Source organism: Pongo pygmaeus, chromosome 22 (assembly GCF_028885625.2).
Source record: "Pongo pygmaeus isolate AG05252 chromosome 22, NHGRI_mPonPyg2-v2.0_pri, whole genome shotgun sequence".
NCBI classification, from domain to species: Eukaryota; Metazoa; Chordata; class Mammalia; order Primates; family Hominidae; genus Pongo; species Pongo pygmaeus.
Window position 1 is genome coordinate 30,210,812 of NC_072395.2, and position 19,697 is coordinate 30,230,508.

At 36.4% G+C, this 19,697-nt stretch overlaps 1 protein-coding gene across 7 annotated transcripts in view; it reads right to left on the reverse strand.

Annotated features, from left to right (window-relative positions):
* Nucleotides 1-288: 288 nt before the first annotated feature.
* The window catches only part of C22H21orf91 (chromosome 22 C21orf91 homolog), a 30,766-nt gene continuing 11,357 nt past the window's right edge, over nt 289-19,697 (reverse strand). For 5 of the 7 annotated variants that reach the window (XM_054468637.2, XM_054468635.2, XM_054468633.2 and 2 more), the window contains exons 3-5: nt 7,935-8,471; nt 6,563-6,625; nt 289-4,937 (exon numbers count right to left, since the gene is read on the reverse strand). In XM_054468637.2, coding sequence (XP_054324612.1) covers nt 4,771-4,937; nt 6,563-6,625; nt 7,935-8,471 — 767 coding nt within the window. In that variant the 3' untranslated portion in view covers nt 289-4,770. The remainder of the gene's footprint in view (nt 4,938-6,562; nt 6,626-7,934; nt 8,472-19,697) is intronic. The other 2 variants (XM_054468640.2, XM_054468638.2) reach the window with 1 other exon arrangement.

Below are 19,697 nucleotides of genomic sequence, written 5' to 3' on the forward strand. Positions count from 1 at the left end.
TTAAAACTCAAACAATACAGTAAAATGCTTGTGTGCTTACTATATATATATTAATTACACCCCAATTAAAAAAATTGCATACACATCTAGTAAGTCACAGGCATCTTATTTCCTGCTTCTGTATTGTTGGGAGACAGAGAATATTAAGTATCAGAGATAAGGTAAGATTATTACAAGAAATTGTCAGATAAGATCATTTATAGACTCCCTAAACCTGCAAAGCAAAACCCTTCATATAGACCCACTATTTAAAAAAATATAGCTACTTTTCAAAGCATCCACTCAAGCTAGCAGATAACAAAATACTTATTTTATTGTTGTAAAATTAAAAATAGTAGACAAGCATATATACACTTCCCAAGCAGAGCAATACAAATATATAAATTATTGCAGTTTTCAAAGAAAATATAACAGCCAAATAATTGTCTAAATACTTTTTTGAAACAAACTTGGTTTTTACCACAGCAGTTTCATTTTCTTTTTCCAAAAGTCTTAACACAATTTTGTAAAGTAAATTTCTAACACCAGAGAGACTAAGTTCAATGACCAAAGTATATGCTACTGTTTTAAAGCAAGGTTAACACACACACACACACACACACACACACACACACACACACAAAAAATGGAATTGAACAAAAGTTACTACTTAATACTTTCTAAATTGCCTCTTTTGGAGGTATGGTGAAAGAAAAACATACTAGATGTGTCTGAAAGAAACAAGGTACACACACTTACTAAAATTCCCCTTTGCTTTAGGTGTAGTTGAGGGAAGTTCAACTCATCTTTAAACCTTTTTTGGGAGAGGGCAATACTCATCTTCATGATTTTTTGTTTACTTTGGTAAACTTAAAATTGTGAAATAATTAAATATTATTAAAATGTATTAGTAATGTGGACTCAAACTAAAAAGAACGGGGAAAGTGCATGTTACAAACTAGATGTTTTGGAGACTTGATATAATATGGTTCATATCAATGTTACTATAGCCAAAAGTTGCTTAATAGGTTAGACTGCACCATAATATGGGCAATTATGAAAGGATGAAGTGAAATGAAAATACTGAGATGCAAGCATTATAACCCTCCTCCAAGTTACCTTTATTTTGTGTGAGGGCTCTGGTATTCTGGTAAATAAACTCTTCCCTGCCCCATGACCACAAAACTTTACTTGGTAAGAATAAACTGTTGGGGGTTCTATCTCTTACTAATTTTCACCACAAATTTCCTCAAATAGTTACTCCCACCAACGTAAAGTTAAAAATACAATCATACACTGAAACGGCCTCAATTATCTTTGCTTTACATCTGAACAAAAAGTATTAACATTTTTTTATAGCGTATTACACTTCTTAATAAGCACTTAGTAACAACATTTGTCAGTAAATGAACTGGCAAACATCAGAAAGAGTGACGATACAAGAATTTTACATGGTACCATTTAAAATTTTCATGTACAAGTAACCCACTTTATTTATGGTCACTAACCTGAACCTCCTAATAAGCTACACAAATAATTTACTCTTTAAAAATTCCTACTTTAGAGCATTTACATTTTATAATTTAATAATGAAAGCAGATTCTTCCAAAACAAAACAAAACCCAAACTGGGAAACATTAAAACACAAATAGATCTAAAAGCTTACTTTAAAAAAACTACAAAAATGGACTAACAAGCCTTACCAGTGTAAACACTAAGGTAAAAAAATATATAAACAACATAAAGAAAACACAAAACTATTTTCAGTCATAAAGAATATGGTAAAATGAAAAACCAAATCTCAAGATACCTGTCAAGATGTATTTGACTATATATTTTGACTATATTTCTGAAATCACTAACATGAACTTGACATTAAAAAAAAATCCTTAAATGTATATAAAAATGGGCACTTTGTGGTAAAATGAACATGTATTTTGAAAAACTAAGAACGTGTCTTTGCTCCACCATTGTGCATAGTCAACGACACAACAAAACACTATTCTGCTGCCTGAATCATCTATTACTGGAGTCTCAAGTGCATGCCTTTTAAAAAAGACTAATTTAGATATTAATATGAGGATCAAAGGATAAGATGATAATCTCAAAGTAAAATATAATTGATTTTTAGCTTCATTATAAGGCTGAACTTTAAAGAGAACAACCTGTGTGGTCAAAAACACTTTTCTAATTTTTAAAACTCAATTTAACGTGTCAAATTATAAAACTGAACGTGAAAAAGATTAGTCTTATCTCACTCCCCTTAATCATATAAGCTCTGAAAATCTAGTAATGGATGACTGGCAGTCTGTTTTGCCACTTTTTAAACAGTATTACATGAGATATGCTTCAAAACATTCTCAAAAATTACTAACAACTGTAGAGAATAGCCAAGTGTGGAAAACAATATTTGTGATATTTCATGTTCTCGTTAGAACTCAACTCTGTACCTGATACTTATATTTGCATATACAGTAATTGCATATTTGATTAAGAAAACTAACAAAACTAACATAGGACTAAATTATAAGTTTACCAAATATTTGGATAAACTGCTGTGCAAAATACTTCAACAAAAATTTTTTTACTAGGAACTCATCCAAATAAAGTAGTGTGAGTACCAGCACCACAAAGTTTTTAAGAGCACCTCTCCTTTTTAGAGCTTAAGTAGAAATATCTAAATGGAATAAATCAGAGTCCCACTTAAGACCTTAGCACATGCACACTTTCATCCACTTGTTCCATACCCATTAGTAAAGCTATGTATTTGTCAGAAAACTCCTTTCTTTGGATAACACTGTTGTATTCAGGACTGCAACTTATGGCTCATATCCTGGAAATATGCTACTACTGATATCAAATGCAACATATCCCCAACTTTTATGACTGTCCCTAACTCATCTAAACACAAACCCAAATGTGTGCAAACACACTGGCTGGTAACAATCTTACTGAATTACGCCAAAAAAGAGTAAAGTCAAATTTGAAAATGTGGGAACAATTAAGCACTAAGATATTAATCAGGAAATGTATTTACCCAACTTGTAAGTTTGAATATTTTGATATTGCACACATTTAATTTAAAGCTCATCAAAACTAAGGCAATGCATCCATACTCCCTGGATTTTAAATTCATTTTGCATGACTTAAAGAATTGAGAGAAATCAAAAGCATCTTTCAAAAATTCCCTCCAAAAAGTAATGTTATACTTCAAAGAAAAACAAAACAAAATCAACAGATATCAATTAATACCCTCAGGCCAATTTAACACGTCAGCATTACAAAAAGTTGTTTTCAATTAAATTGAAGTGTTTATTTGCTTAAATACTTTCTTGTGTTCAAGAACAAAATCTGACCCAAGCCAGGGTAGGCTGCCAAATTTAAGGCAAATGTCATTTATATCTTTATGCATGAAGCTGCCACGTTACTGGGCTTTTCTGCAGATACTTTCAAGCAAGGATCTACCTCATAAGTACATTCTAAACACGAGTTAAAAACAAACAGAATTTAGAGCCCATTTTAATTCTACATTGGTTATAGCTTTTACTATAATACATTATTGAAACTTATCTAGCTATTAGGGACAATCTGTTAGATAAAAACTCTTTGGAAGCATCATAGGCAACTTACGAGAACATTCTCTTAATACATAGGCTTATTTTTTTTTAATTAGGAGTTCTGCTTTTCTTCTGTCAAGCAATCCTATATTTCTCCATAGAGTCTAAAGTTTAGAAAAATACCTCACAATGCTTTCTTTGAGCACTAAGTTCAATGATGGTGATAATACAATTTGGACAGTTTAAGTATTTTTGAAACTTTACCCAAAGCGGCACACAAAATAATCTTACTTTTTTTTTCAAAGACAGAACAATTTCACAGCACATTCAATTTGAAGACAGACATTATATTTGAATTGGAAGTGAGGCTTGACTTACTCTGTCCAAATTCTAATGCATCACAGTCATTGGTGTGAAGCTAATAATGAAAGAAGCAGAGGAGGCTTTCATTTCTACGGAGACAAACTGACATAGAAGCCAGATTAGTCTTTTCTTCCTGAACTAAGAACTGCTTTTGTTAGAAAACAAAATAATGTATTTTATTTACTTGAATACTGCTTTAAAAAGTTATTAATTCCTCTTTTATAAGAGGTATTAGAAATTAAAACAACTCAACTAGATTTCTAATCCAAAATACATTTATCTTTGGAAAGCAAGGTAACCATTGTAAAAACATTGTATTAAGAGAATAAAATGCAGTGACCTGAAATATGGGTGAACATATTCACACGATAGTGTAAATAAATATACAGAACCACTCAAATACACATTTATAAAGAGAATGGCAAAGTACCTAAAATAGCATTTTTACATATAAAATTTTTATATTAAAATATTGCTCATAATAAATAAGAGGTGATATGAATTCCATTTCCCTCTTAAAAATTATCTCTAGTAGTTTAGACTAAGGAGTTAATCTGTTGTTTTGACAGGTGAATTACATTAAAATGTTTAATAAAATGACACTGTAACAGTATATTTAAGTAGTCACATGTGATAAAATTTGTTTAGTAATTCTGGGAAAAAAGAGTCCCCAAATGAGCCAAAATGATTAGCCCTTGAAGACTAGAGTATAATGATCTGCTTTATTTGACAAAGATGTTAAATACTGCCTTCTGTTTAGCAAATTTAATGACCATAAAAAAAAGGACCAAAACTTTCTTCAAACCTCTTCAAAGTTTGCATGTCTGGGAGACCAATAAAGGGCAGGGCATACATAGTAAGTCTGTTTAGGTCAGTTGTTTATGGGTAGGTGTGACTTCATTCCTGTTCGCCCTACTTGCAAACATGGTAACTTAGAATAGTTCTTCAGAAGCTGTTCGATGGCAACGTGGCGGACATGGAGCTGTGAGGCCAAAGAATCTTTTTCTTGCACTTGGTGTGTTAACTCTTCAAAAACTTCTGTAAAAGATTTAAAAACTTTCATTTTTAGTATGCAGAAAGCCAGTGCTATGATTTATATTTCAAGAACTCTAACTGAAATCTATGCATTGGGCAAAGTGTCACAGTGAAACTGATTTGATACCAAGGAAACAGTTCTGTTCTCTACAAAGCATATCAGTTCTGATCATCCTAGGCATCTGTATACTTTACATAGCCAAATGGAATTTGGCTCTTCTCCATCAAGTGACTACAGAGATACACAGCAAAAATGGTGGTTGCTACTGTAGCTGAGCTACTTTTCTCAATTAGAATCTATAAACAGATTCAATTAGTATATAATGTGACTTATGGACAAGAAGTGCCTGTTAGTATTCAGGTCTGGAACCCCTTCTAAGAGGCTTTGGAATCAGACTACCAAGAGTTTTGAATCCTTGTTCCTACTCTTACGTGCCTTAGGCAAGCAACTTTTGGTTTCAATTTCCTTTTCTGTGTAACATTAATAATGATAGTAAGCACTTCACCAGGCTACTGTAAAAATTAAATGAGATCATATTTGTAAAGTACTCATACATTTCTACTACAACTATTATTGTGATTATTTTTATTACTCTGAGAAGCTGTGTGGTTAAGCTTTGGAGTTTAAATCCTTGATCTGCTACTGATTGGATGCATGATCTCTGTAAGCAACATCTCTGAAGTACAATTTTCTCATCTAAAAGGAAATAAACTGAAAAGGAGACAACTGGGGAATCTGAACATTAATTGTTAGTGTTAGCATTATACTTGATGATGTTAAGGAATTATTAACTTTAAATGGTGTGATAATGAGACTGTGACTATTTTTTAAAAAGTTATCTTTTAGAGGAAATCCTAAACTATCTATGGACAAAAAACAATGTGTTAGCTAGGATTTGTTTGAAAATAATCCATGCTACGGGTAGTGCAATGGGAATGGATGCAAGTAGAGATTATTATTATGCCTTTGGTAACAGTTGAAGCTGGTGAAGATGGCTTAAAGGGTTCACTATACTAGTCTCACTACTTTTATATATGTTTGAAATTGTTTATAATTTAACAAAAAAGACTAATATCACACGCCTTAAAGAACTCTTTGGGAGGACTCCCACATAGTGCCTGGTGCAATGGTGGGTAGTCAATAAAATGTTAGTAAGAGGTTGGAGTTTCCATTTTCACTTAGAAAAGAAAAATGTGGCCGGGCACAGTGGCTCACACCTATAATGCCAGCTCTTTGGGAGGTTGAGGCAGGAGGGCTGTTTCAGCCCAGGAGCTCAAGATCAGCCTGGACAATATGATGAAACCCCGTCCCTATAAAAAATAGAAAATTAGCTGGGTGTAATGGCGCACCATGACAGTTAAGTCCCAGCTACTCGGGAGGATCACCACTGCACTCCAGCTAGGGTGATAAAGCAAGATTCTGTTGCAAAAAAAAAAAAAAGGAAAAATGTATTTCTTCTGCAACTGAAAGTTGTTTCTTTCTTATTCTTTTTGCTCTGAAAACTCTAACAGGTTTGAATATCTCATTTCCAAATTTAAATGTAGATAAAGCCAATGGTGTCCTATCATAGGTGATTTTCTATGTCAAAATTTTTCACACACAAAAAAGCATTGACAGTGATTCTTACCCTGGATTTGCTGTAGGAGCTTTGCATTCAGTTGCTCTACCTCACCAAGAGTCATCGAATTCACTGAAACATGAAAATGTATTCACTATTACCACAACAACCTAGAAAAACATGCTGCTTACATCACCAACACAATATCCTATTTTTAAAAATCAGCACTTAACTGCCAACACAACATTCAGCAGTACTCCAGTATTCAACCATTAACGCTCTTAAATGTGGAGTAGAAGCTTTCAAACCCTGACCACAACCCATGGTAAGAAAATTTTATTTTTATTCTTTTTTGAGACAGGGTCTCACTTTGTCACCCAGGTGGGAGTGCAGTGGTGCGATCAATGGCTCACTGTTGCCTCAACCTCCCTGGGCTCAAGTGATTCCTCCCACCTCAGCCTCCCTAGGAGCTGGAACCATAGGCGTGTGCCACCACACCTAATTTTTTTATTTTTTGTAGAGATGGGGTCTCCCTGTGTTGTTTAGGCTGGTCTTGAACTCCTGGGCTCCAGTGATCCTCCCACCTTGGCCTCCCAAAGTGCTGGGATTATAGGTGTGAGCCATTGTGCCTGGCCAGAAACATATTTTTTATCACTCCCAGTATATCACCACCCTCCAATGAAACAAAAGTTTCACCAAAAAATAGTAGCAGGTCCAATGAATTCTGATATCTCCTATTCTGTTTCAGTTTTTAAAAAGTGTTAGTCACTACCCATTAAGCTTATTTTGTTAAGCATTACACAGTTTATAACCTGCAGTTTGAAAAATCAATTTGTCTATCTAGATATACAATCTTAAATAATTCACATTTAGAATCAAGAAGTTGTATAACAAGATACCAGAGGTCCCTTCTGACTCTGAAAACATGATTTCAAGACAATTAAAATCACCTCAGCTTCTGTAAATTTTTGTAGAAATAGATGTAGAGAGAATGAGTCACCCTTTCTAACTTTACAATAAGTGCACACATTACCTTTGGCCTTTAGTAAAATGTCAGATTTTTGCTTATGAAATGCCACCACCAGTCAATTAGTCTTGCAGGGATCAGCAACATGACAATGTGTATTAGCCAATAGACGAAGCTGTACTTCTAAACTATACGAGTCCTAGATGTTCCAATTCAGTTTGTTGATTCCATTTAGTGTAATCATTTTAAATGGCAAAACAAACATGGAAATTGCTTACCTTCAATGCTTAGAAGACAGAATCCCAGTAAATGAAAAATTTTAAGATGTCTCATTTTTGCTAAGGTGAACCTGTTAAATAAAATGTTTCCCAAATCTACCATTCCACAGCAAAATTCTTGACCCATTACACATCTGTACAAATGTACAAAAATCCCAAACCACCCAACTTTTACTCTTCTCCCCATTTTACTTACATTCCTCTCTGCTGTAATGTGGATGCTGGGTCTGGACATTAGCCTCTGGACTAGAGATTGTCTCTTCTTTTTTCTGTGCCTGGTTGTGACTATGAGGCCACAAAACACTGTTATGACATAAAGTGGCACCTGAATCTTGTAACATAGCAAGTCCAAAGTCTGTATTTTCCCTCTGCTCCAAAATTCTTTGTGTACAGTTAGAGATGCCACCTGCACTTCCATCTATCCATTTTGCAGAATATTTTGGTACTTGGGAGTCAAACTGTGGGAGTAATTTTTCTTCTGGCTTATGCCTGAAATTAAACAGATGATGCTGAGGGTTTTTAGAACATTCAGAATCTGAATCCAGATCCTTATTTTGTGCATACTGCACAATCCAGTTTAACTTCTTACTCAAAATGGTTTTAACTTCTTCATAAGTACTTTTTGAAAGCTTAGATCGAGGACAACCCTGGTTTGCAATTAAATGGTATTTTTCAAAGCAGTCTTTATGGCCCCTTAATGATTTGGTGTGCAAGAGATCAGACTTTGGTACCCCTATGGAAAAAAAAGAGAAACAAAAGACTTGAGAAATTTTGTTTTCTATAAGTCACTTTAAGAACATACAAATCTTAGTAAAATCACAGAGTCCCTGATAGTCTGTGAATTAGAGGAAAAATGCTAAAGAATATTAGTATTAATATACAATGTGGCCTAATAATTTCTGCTTCAATTTAATATTCAGTAATATTAAATTCTTATGGATAGCAAAATCTTTCTAAGAACCTAATTATTCAATTTTAATCCTAGTCCAGAGATGTTACTGCACAATATAAAAAAATACTACTGAACCCAGCAATTTACCTTTACAGATTCTTGGCCTTTACATTATAGTGCTTTCTTCATGAAACCTTCTGAAGTACACACTTGCAAAAATATCTATAATATTATGAGGTTCAATAACAGAAATACTCAACAAGTTTTCCTCCCTAAAACACAGTAAATCATGTTCTTAAACTATGTTGTGTTTATTGAAAAAAAAAACCAGAACCAGAAAAATGCAAATAAATAAAAGTCAAAAATTCAATAAACTATTTAGATTTATTTTTTAAGAAAATCAAAGCATCTAACATTTTTCACATCTCCATTTTATAGTTACTAAAACCTTATCAAGATCATTTTATTTTCTAGAAGAAATGCATTATACATAATCATTTTCCATACAGCAGTAAATTCAATCTGCCAAGATTCAACAGCCAGTAATTCCTCAACTCACAAATGTTCATTATATACCATAAATAACAGAAATACTACTTTTATATCTCTCAACTTAGTAGAGTGTAAGGAGGCTACCTCAATTGTTTAAAAATATAAAAATTATAAAAATATAAAACATTTTCAAATACTTAATACATTTCAAAATACAGACTATATTCACACATTTTTATAAGTTCAAGCCATATTATTAAACTCAAACAGCGCTACTTTTATACTGAAGGTGAATTAGGAATGTGGACCTGAAAATTTATGTCTGCCAGAACTAACCAGTTTAAATCTGCTTAGCTTTTTAAATGCAGTAAGCAGAGAGCCACTCAGGAGCTAGTTTAAAAAAAAGTTTTAGCTGATTCATCAGAAAAAAATACATTTTGTAATTCCTCCTTTGCTTTGAAAATTGAACTCATAGTTATTTTATTTGAACTCCAAAGTCTGGCTAAAAGAAAGATAATGAAGCATTTGCACTTTAATGGTATGAAATAAAGTATTAGCATACTTGTGAATATTAATGTTTTTAAAAATATATATAATATCAGCCAATGGTGGGACTTGATGAGACTGTCAAAACCAAGTGTTAAATTGGTTATCAGTTCCCTCAACAGTTACTGTAAGCTATGTGAACACACCTCTAAAACACATTAATATTATAAGCACATGTAAACAACTGCTCTCATGAGGTAAACTCAAATATCTGAGCCTTGTTTTTTCCAATGGGTACAAAAATTGCTAGAAATGTAAACGGAATTTAATATACATTTTATTTATCACTTTGCTCCTTGTACTGCAATTGTGAGCACGTATACATTTCTACCAGTTATTATCTGATTACGTCAAATTTCCAGCAACATTAGAATATGTAAATTATAAATCTCAAAGCTTTATTTGATAATAGAGTATACATCTTTAAAAATGGGAAACTGACATAAAAAGGAAGCTCACAAGCCCTGCTTTATTAAAAGTTTTATTATTACGCATTTTAGATAATACGACAAAACAGTAGTTATCACAAGTTATACACCAAAGGAAGAATGGTTCCATTCTGCTATCTGATTCCAATGCTTAGTTTTCTGGGAAACACTGGTATGCAGAGAGAACCTGAAGCTTGCCTATTACTAACTGGAACATTTATTAAAGAGCTCCCCTACCCTCTGCAAACTCTTTTAGGTCTTGTTGCCAACAGATGGTTAGCTAATCCCTCAAAACCATAAATGGTCTCATTCTCAGTATACTGCCTCAGCTCTATGTAGCAATGAAATTCTTTAGCATATAAAAAAGGTTGTGAACCAGGCTATGGAAAGTAATATTTATTGTTAAATTTTGTGGGTTTTTTAGTATTTATACAGAAACTCCAATGAAAAAGTAATTACATTAAATAACTAATTTTCTGATGTACTCTAGAGCTTCAACAACAGGTCAATATAATAGATATCTATTTGCAGAATAATGAGGACTTGTAAAGTTTATCTACTGTTTCTTAATAATTCATGTAATATAATTTCCACTTAGATGTACCTATTAGCTCCTCGAACTCATCTTACTGAACATTTAACTCCTTTATCTCTCTCACCACACACCTCCAAAGCTGATCCCCTTACTGAATGTGGCATCACCAACTGCTCAAGGAAGAAACCTGGGTGTCCTCCTTGAAAGCTCTTCACTCCCCCCAATCCCAGAGGTTTTGCTGACTGTCGTTAACAGATTTCTCCCCCATAAAATCTAGCACCTGCAACATCTGAAATCCTTCTGCTTCACTCAAGCACCACTCCCACTACAAATGTGGGTCATGATCATCATCACCTCCTGTCTAGTTCTCATTTCCCCTAAGAAGCGTCGTCTAACCCAAACATCTGGGTTAGTTTATCACACTAGATTTTACAATTGCCTCTTTCGTGGCCTGTATCTCCTGACAAAATGTAGGTTCTGTGAAAAATACGGACCATGTCTATCTTACTCATATATTCTCAGTGTCAAAATGCCTGGCACATAGTAGGTACTCAAAAGTAGTTAAATGCATAAAAGAAAATTAAAAATATATTTTAAAACACCAAAAACAAATCAATTATCACTCAAGGTCCCTTGCAAGGTCCCTCCTAGGAAGGGAACTAGAATTTGCAGTTCTGCCAGGCTGCTCAGCGGGTAATTAAAGGCATCTTTCAGTGAAGTTACTCCTATATTTAGTCTAATGGGCTATTAGTCTAAAGAACATATCAGTGGCACTGATACAGAAATGGCATTCCTGTGGCATCATTCAATCTGTCAAAGAAAATAATGAATTTCTACTTGAATATATATTTTTAAATAGAAATTTACATACAGAAAATATACAAGAAGATGGTTTTATGTTAACTGTAGCTCATTCATCTAGATACATACCTCTAATTTCTTTAGTTACATCAGTCATACTAAAATTTAAAAACCTGACTGAGTTTTAAAGTTCAATTAGAAACATTTGTTTTATAAACATATTTTAAAATATCCTGTGCGGCAGTAGCATAGGAAACAAAAACTTCTATAATACACTGACTACTTCATATACTTGAAAAAAATTACTTTTTAATCTAGAAAATAATGTGAGTAGCTCACTTAATTTGCATCAGTAATACACATATCATTTTATAAACTCTTGAAGTGATTTGTTTTTTCTACCTCATCAGTTCAAATTATTATAGCAGAAACAACCATTGCTATTTCAAGAGATCCCAGTGGGTTTCCCAACTGACTTTTCAATTTTAACTGCATTTACAAGCGTAAACAGCCCTGAGCACTAATTTGTTTCCTAAGCAGCTTTTGAAAGGGAATAAATCTAAATGCAACACAATCAGTTGATACTTTTGAGGAGCTGAGTTATAATAATTTCCAAACCAGTCTAACCAAGATTGTACTACAACTTGCTTGCTAATAAAAATTTTGAAGGCCAACGTAATTGACTTCCTATTATAAAAACATCTTTAAGATACTTCAAAGATATCCATGTCACTTTTTTAAAAATCATAAAGTCATTATTAGAGAACCAAGACCTTAATTGGCAACCAAAAGTCTTAATCTTTTTTTAAAGTATGGGTTTCTTAACAGATGCTGGAGAGGATGTGGAGAAATAGGAATGCTTTTACACTGTTGGTGGCATTGTAAATTAGTCCAACCATTGTGGAAGACAGTGTTATGATTCCTCAAGGATCTAGAACCAGAAATACCATTTGACCCAGCAAGCTCATTACTGGGTATATACCCAAAGGATTAAAAATCATTCTACTATAAAGACACATGTACATGTATGTTTACTGCAGCACTAGTCACATAGCAAAGACATGGAACCAATACAAATGCCCATGAAAGATAGACTGGATAAAGAAAATGTGGCACATATACACCATGGAATGTTATGCAGCCATAAAAAAGGATGAGTTCATGTCTAACACAGGAACAGAAAACTAAACACTGTATGTTCTTTTTTTTTTTTTTTTTTTGAGACGGAGTCTCACTCTGTTGCCCAGGCTGGAGTGCAGTGGTGCGATCTCGGCTCACTGCAAGCTCCGCCTCCCAGGTTCATGTCATTCTCCTGCCTCAGCCTCCTGAGTAGCTGGGACTACAGGCACCCGCCATCACGCCTGGCTAATTTTTTGTATTTTTAGTAGAGATGGGGTTTCACCGTGTTAGCCAGGATGGTCTCGATCTCCTTGTGATCCGCCCGCCTGGGCCTCCCAAAGTGCTGGGATTATAGGCTTGAGCCACCGCGCCCGGCCCGTATGTTCTTATTCAAAAGTGGGAGTTGAACAATGAGAACACATGGACACATGGAAGGGAACATCACACACTGGGGCCTGTTGGGAAGGAGGGGGCTAGGGACATCACAAACTGGGGCCTGTCGGGGGGTGGGGGGCTAGGGGAGGGATAGCATTAGGAGAAATACCTAATGTAGGTGACGGGTTGATAGGTGCAGCAAACCACCACGGCATGTGTACACCTATGTAACGAACCTGCACGTTCTGCACATGTATCCCAGAACTTAAAGTATTAAAATATATATATATATATGGGTTTCTTCTCACTAGAGGCTATTTAGAAATGTATATAGGCCGTATTTCTGAATGAATAGTAGTATTTTAAAAAGCTGTTCCTATTCAATAATTTTATTTTTCTTTTATCTTTTCCCATTTTATCTGAGTTTTTATACTATTATTCTGTACTCTGAAACCCTCCCTCTAACCCATCTGGCATGCTAGCCCCACCTCTATCCTTTAAGTTCCTCTTTAGAATAAATTGCTTTAAGAAAACTTGGTTAAATCCATCCTAAAAGTGCAAAGGCTACTCAAATGTTTAGATGTTTAGCTCTAGTTACGATCATTACTCTTATTTTTTTGAGACGGAGTCTCGCCTTGTTGCCCAGGCTGGAGTGCAGTGGTACAATCTCAGCTCACCGCAACCTCTGCCTTCTGGGTTCAAGCAATCATCATACCCCAGCCCCCCAAGTAGCTGGGACTACAGGCACGCATCACCACACGTGGTTAATTTTTGTGTTTTTAGTAGACATGGAGTTTCACCATGTCAGCCAGGCTGGTCTCAAACTCCCCACCTCAGGTGATCCACCTGCCTCAACCTAGCAAAGTGCTGGGATTACATGTGGCATGTAATTCTGGGATCACAGTGGCGTGAGCCACTGTGCCTGGCCCACTGTTACCCTTTTAAAAGAATGATTAGATTGTATTTAATTCGCCAATTGTAGGAACAATTTTTTTCGTAACAAAAATACTCCTCCAAATGGCACTAAAAAAACCCCACAAATATCAAAATGCTTAAAGTTCTACCACATGTCCCATGATCCTCTGCTTTTACCCCTAGCCTCTTGAAGAAGAATTGATTTATAACTTGGTAGTAATAAGTAAGCTAGGCAATCTTTTCCTGATGATTCACCAGCTGGTCCTGTCAAATAGCACTGTCTCTCAGCTGTCTACACTGATGCTGAATGCCTTTATACTTCACACATTCTTGAATCATGTCATCTGACTCTCTTACACTTTTTGTGGTCAATTAGACTATATGTTGAATTTGATTACATATTCCATTTCCCAACCAAAGGACTGGCTTTACATAACTTGGTGCTCCACAAGGAGAGCAAATATAATACAACCATCAGTGGATGTGAAGTTGTAATATGCAGTATCACATCAGTAGGAGATTGGAAAGCACTAAGAAAGCAGGCACTCCAACTTTTACCTCAAACTTAGAGCAGAATTAGGGAACTGGGAGTATGGGTTTGCTAAATGGTGGGGTTATGTGTTCTTTCTTAATGTTTAAATAAGGCAAAAAAATTAAGTATCCAGTTGTTAACATGCTGTGAAAAAATTTTAAGCACATTGCCTTAAAACATGATAAATGTATTTGTGCAACAATACATGCAGTATTGCTTCAAAATATTTTTTGGCCAGGTGTGGTGGCTCATGCCTATAATCCCAGCACTTTGGGAGGTCAAGCCAGGTGGACTGCCTGACCCCAGGAATTCGAGAGTTGTCTGGGCAACACTGTGAAACCTGGTCTCTAGAAAAAATACAAAAATTAGCCCAGCACGGTGCATGCACCTATAGTCCCAGCTACTTAAGTGGGAGGATTGCTTGGGCCAGAGAGGCGCAGGCTGCGATGAGCCGCGACTGCACCTCTACACTCTATCTAGCCTGGGCAACAGAGTGAGACCGTGTGTCTTAAAAAAAAGAAAAAAAAGTTTTTTATGGAGGCTCACATTTAGCGCAGCCTAAGTAATTTTCCAAGATTAAAGGTGTTTTTCTTTTTGTGATGATGTTATCTTGGATGCTAAGAAACGGAGTACAGGTACTCGAATATGTATGTGTTGTCCATATTAAGTAACAATAATCTTGTGCTTCTTTAAGCAAGTGTTCACTGTAAAAATGGGAGGGTAGCCAAATTGCATGTTATTAGGAAAGACAACGGATTAAAATGTTACTTGTTTCTGAGGCGCAGACAACCATTCCTGATAAAAGGAATAAAGGAAAAGCCCCGTGGGTAGAAGTGGCACTCCCACGGACTGAAAGCTGGATCCATACTGCAGGTAAGTTTTGTTTAGCCCACAAATATTTTAAAGAGAAAAATTAAAAACAAAATGAGAGGATCTGGCAGGAACTGGCTGCTGAACTGGGTATGTGCTCTTCAATTCCAAATAGTTATTATTATTTCCTTAATGAAAGCACTTGTACCTGTGAGCCTGCAGGCTCCACATCCATGTCCGGTCACCTGTACTGTACTGAGACTAGGCTGGATTGCTGCAGTGTAAATACTACTTGCCCCAGCGATGGTTTTGCGCTCAATTCGACTAGACTACCATGCATTTGATGAGCAAGCAGTGGCCAAGCCATCATTCAAGAAGTTATTACCATGATTATCTATTGTCAAGCACTGCCACTGAGTGGGAGGGTGCTCAGTTTGTCTATCCTGTCATGTGACCAAGGCAGAAGATTAGACTAAAAGTGGGATGGCAAGGATGAATAGCTGGAGTACCTACTTCCCACAAAAGGACAGGCTTCTGCCTCTTAAAATTTTTATCAGTTGTCCTAGGTGTCTTAGAAAGTACTGTGATAAAGAGTACCTCATTTCCTCACCCTCATGCCTTTAGCTAACTCAGGAGCCACTTAAATGACTAAATAGTCTGCCATATTCAAGTACCCGACATACCGTTTAAAAGGTAACTGCTTATCTCTGCCTTGGTAGCAGATGAAATATTGGCAACCACATGAAGCCAACACACAGATGGGTTCAGAAACTTGCTTCCCCACATTTTGAGAATTACTGCCCTAAAGAAAGATTTATCAACAGGTGGCCTTTAGATGGCAGATTTCAGCTTAAGAGATGTGCATGCCATTTTAAAGTTCCTGTGTGTGCTAAGGATTAGAGCAGTTAATCAAAGCAGCTTAATCTAATAAATGAATTGTAAAGGAAAATTTCAATGAGCTAAGAGTTCAGAGAGACAATGATAAACCTCACCCTCAACCAAGGAGGCCAGAGCAGAACTGAGATCTTTTATTGATAGATGTATACATTGCAAATGACTTGTTAAAAATAAAACCTCTCTCAGTGAATTCTACTTTTTCACTCTAACAGTTGGAAAGTTGGGGAAACACATCTACATAACAACTATTTATTACTAAAAAGGCACAAAACTAATCCAAACTCAATTCTACTCCCTAATGTAGCTACCTGTTTTTTAACAGCAATGCCCAACAGAACTTTCTGTGATGATGGACAAGTTGTATGTATAACTGAGTTATGCAATAAGGTAGCCAGTAGCCACAAATGGCTATTTAGCATCTGAAATGTAGCTAGTCTGACTGAAGAACTGAAGTTTTAATTTTAATTTAAATGAATTCAATGTGGCTAGGCTACTGAATTGGACAAGGCAGCTTGTCCATAGGTAACTAAGCAAAAGGGTACTTGCAAAGAGAACATGGATAGAAGCTATCACCATTTCTTTTAAAACCATACTGACTGATTGATCGATTTTAGATGGAGTTTTGCTTTTGTCACCTAGGCTGGAGTGCAATGGCGCAATCTTGGCTCACTGCAACCTCTGCCTCCCAGGTTCAAGCGATTCTCCTGCCTCAGCCTCCCGTGTAGCCAGGATTACAGGCGCCCACCACCACACCTGGGTAGTTTTTGTATTTTTAGTAAAGACAGGGTTTCACCATGTTGGCCAGGGTGGTCTCGAACTCCTGATCTCAGGTGACCCACCCACCTCGGCCTCCCAAAGTGCTGGGATTACAGGCGTGAGCCACCACACCCGGCTAGTGTACTGATATATTAATATGGGATATTACACTCACAACAGCACGATATAGAAAGGTAAATTTGTTTTTCTGGTAAAGTAAATCAAATTTGGACTATAAGGTTTAATTAACATTATGTTACAAAAAATTTTAAGCCAATAGTCCAGTGGACCCAAGTAACCCTCTACTTGTTCCATATTCCCCTCAAGGATTTAAGTGAATGTACTGACATTTATTCTAAAAAAATTTTTCTGCATAAAATTGTCATAAGACATCTAAAAAGCTATTCAAATTAACTGTAACTGAATTACTAGTTTTAAATATCCAGTTACATGGGGCATATGGAGACACCAACTTACAGCAAAACAAAAACACAACAAAGTTTCCTAATGATAGACAAGATTAAAAAGATGTTACTTAAACAAATGATAGCCTTAAAAATGCCTTCATAATAATAACCAGATGAATGAGGGCACACTATTATGACAAAGCAAATTTAGGGTTTGAAAGCAAGAAATGTGATAACTCTGTCTCTTTGCCTTTCATCTCCTCAACTGCCACCTGCTCAACTTAAGTTCTAACTGAGAAAGTGATCTATTTTCTTACAAACATCAGACTTTCAAAATTACAATAACACGAACCTGTTTATTGCCTAGATAGCTAGGTGATCACTGGTGAGAGCAAAAGAGGGTGGCAAATTAGAGGGCACGAAGAATAGTTGGGAGGAGAAATAAGAGACCCTAAATGAACTGCTCTTTAAAGAACTATGGCTTAAGGAAAAAAGGGAAAAGTTTTTTCCTTGACTTTTTCTTTTAAAATGGGAGACATGAACATTTCTGATATGCTAATCATTCTTTTGGCCAATCTGCCAGGTTACATAGAAAATAACTGTAGGTTGCCAAGCTGATGAGTTAGTAAAAAAAATGGAGGAGAGGGTAAATAGATGAATTAAGAGGGGGAGGCTGGGCACAGTGGCTCATGCCTGTAATCCCAACACTTTGGGAGGCCAAGGCAGGTGGATCATCCTGAGGTCAGAAGTTTGAGATCAGCCTGGCCAACATGGTGAAATCCCATCTCCACTAAAAATACAAAAATTAGCTGGGCATGGTGGCAGGTACCTGTAATCCCAGCTACTCGGGAGGCTGAGGCAGAAAAACCACTCGAACCTGGGAGGCAGAGGTTGCAGTGAGCCAAGATCCTGTCACTGCACTCCAGCCTGGGCAACAAAGCAAGGCTCCATCCAAAAAAAAAGAGTGGGAGGTAGAAAAGACAGAGGCTGTAAGAAGTGTAAAAGAAATTAAATTGGTCTATATTCACTCTCAATTGAGAATTGAGATTTCCCAGAATATCTATGACTGATATTTATCCAATACACTTTGTTAATAAATAACCTGGTAATCTAAAACTGACTTTTCTGGAGAACTTTCTAATACATAGGAATTATATTTTATCTATACTGTATTTATTCTACTGTGTAGTAGAAATAAAATTGATATGGTTTCCATTTGTGTTCCCACCCAAATATCATGTCAAATTGTAATACGCAATGTTGGAGGAGGGCGCTGGTAGGAGGTGACTGGATCATGGGAGCAAACTTCCCCCTTGCTGTTCTCATGATAGTCAATCTCACAAAATCTGGTTGTTCAAAAGTGTTAACACCTCCCCCTTCTCTCTTCCTCCTTCTCCAGCCATGTAAGATGTGCCTGCTTCCCCTTCACCTTCTGTCATGATTATAAGTTTTCTGAGGCCTCCCCAGCTATGAATCCTAGCTATGAATCCTATACAGCCTGTGGAACCGTGACCCAATCTCAGGTAGTTCTTTATAGCAATGCAAGAATCAATACAGAAAATCGGTACTGGGAATGGGGCATTGCTATAAAGATACCTGAAAATGTAGAAGCGACTTTGGAACTGGATAATGCGCAGAGGTTGGAACAGTTTGGAGGGCTCAGAAAAAGATAGGCTGATAAGGGAAAGTTCGGAACTTCCTAGACCCTTGTTAAATTATTGTGCCCAAAATGCTGACGGTGATATGGACAATGAAGTCCAGGAGTAGGTGGTCTCAGATGGAGATGATAAATTTATTGGGAACTGGAGTAAAGGTCACTCTTGCTATGCTTTACCAAAGAGACTGATTGCATTGTACCCCTGGTGAAGGGATCTGTGGACCTTTGAACTTGAGAGTGATGATTGCTATCTGGTGGAAGAAATTTCTAAGCAGTAAAGTGTTCAAGATGTGGCCTGGCTGCTTCTAACAGACTATGGTCATATATGTGAACAAAGAGATGATCTGAAACTGGAACTTATATTTACAAGGGAAGTAGAGTATAAGACTTCAGAAAATTTGCAGCCTGACCATGTGGTAGAAAAGAAAAGCCCATTTTCTGGGGGAGGAATTCAAGCCAGCTGCAGTAAAGAGGAGCTGAATAGCCAAGACAATGGGAAAATGCCTTGAAGGCATTTCAGAGACCTTTGTTGCAGCCGTTCCCATCACAGGCCCAGAGGCCTAGGAGGAAAGAATGGTTTCATGGCCTAGGCCCAGGGCCCTGCCGCCCTGCACAACCTTGAGACACTGCTCATGTCCCAGCCACTTCAGCTCCAGCCATGGCTAAAAGGGCCCAGGATATGTCTCAGGCCTCTGCTCCAGAGAGTGCAAGCTGTAAGCCTTGGGGGCTTCCACGTGGTGTTAACCCTGCAGGTGTGCAGAGGGCAAGAGTTGAGGCTTGGGAGCCTCTACCTAGAT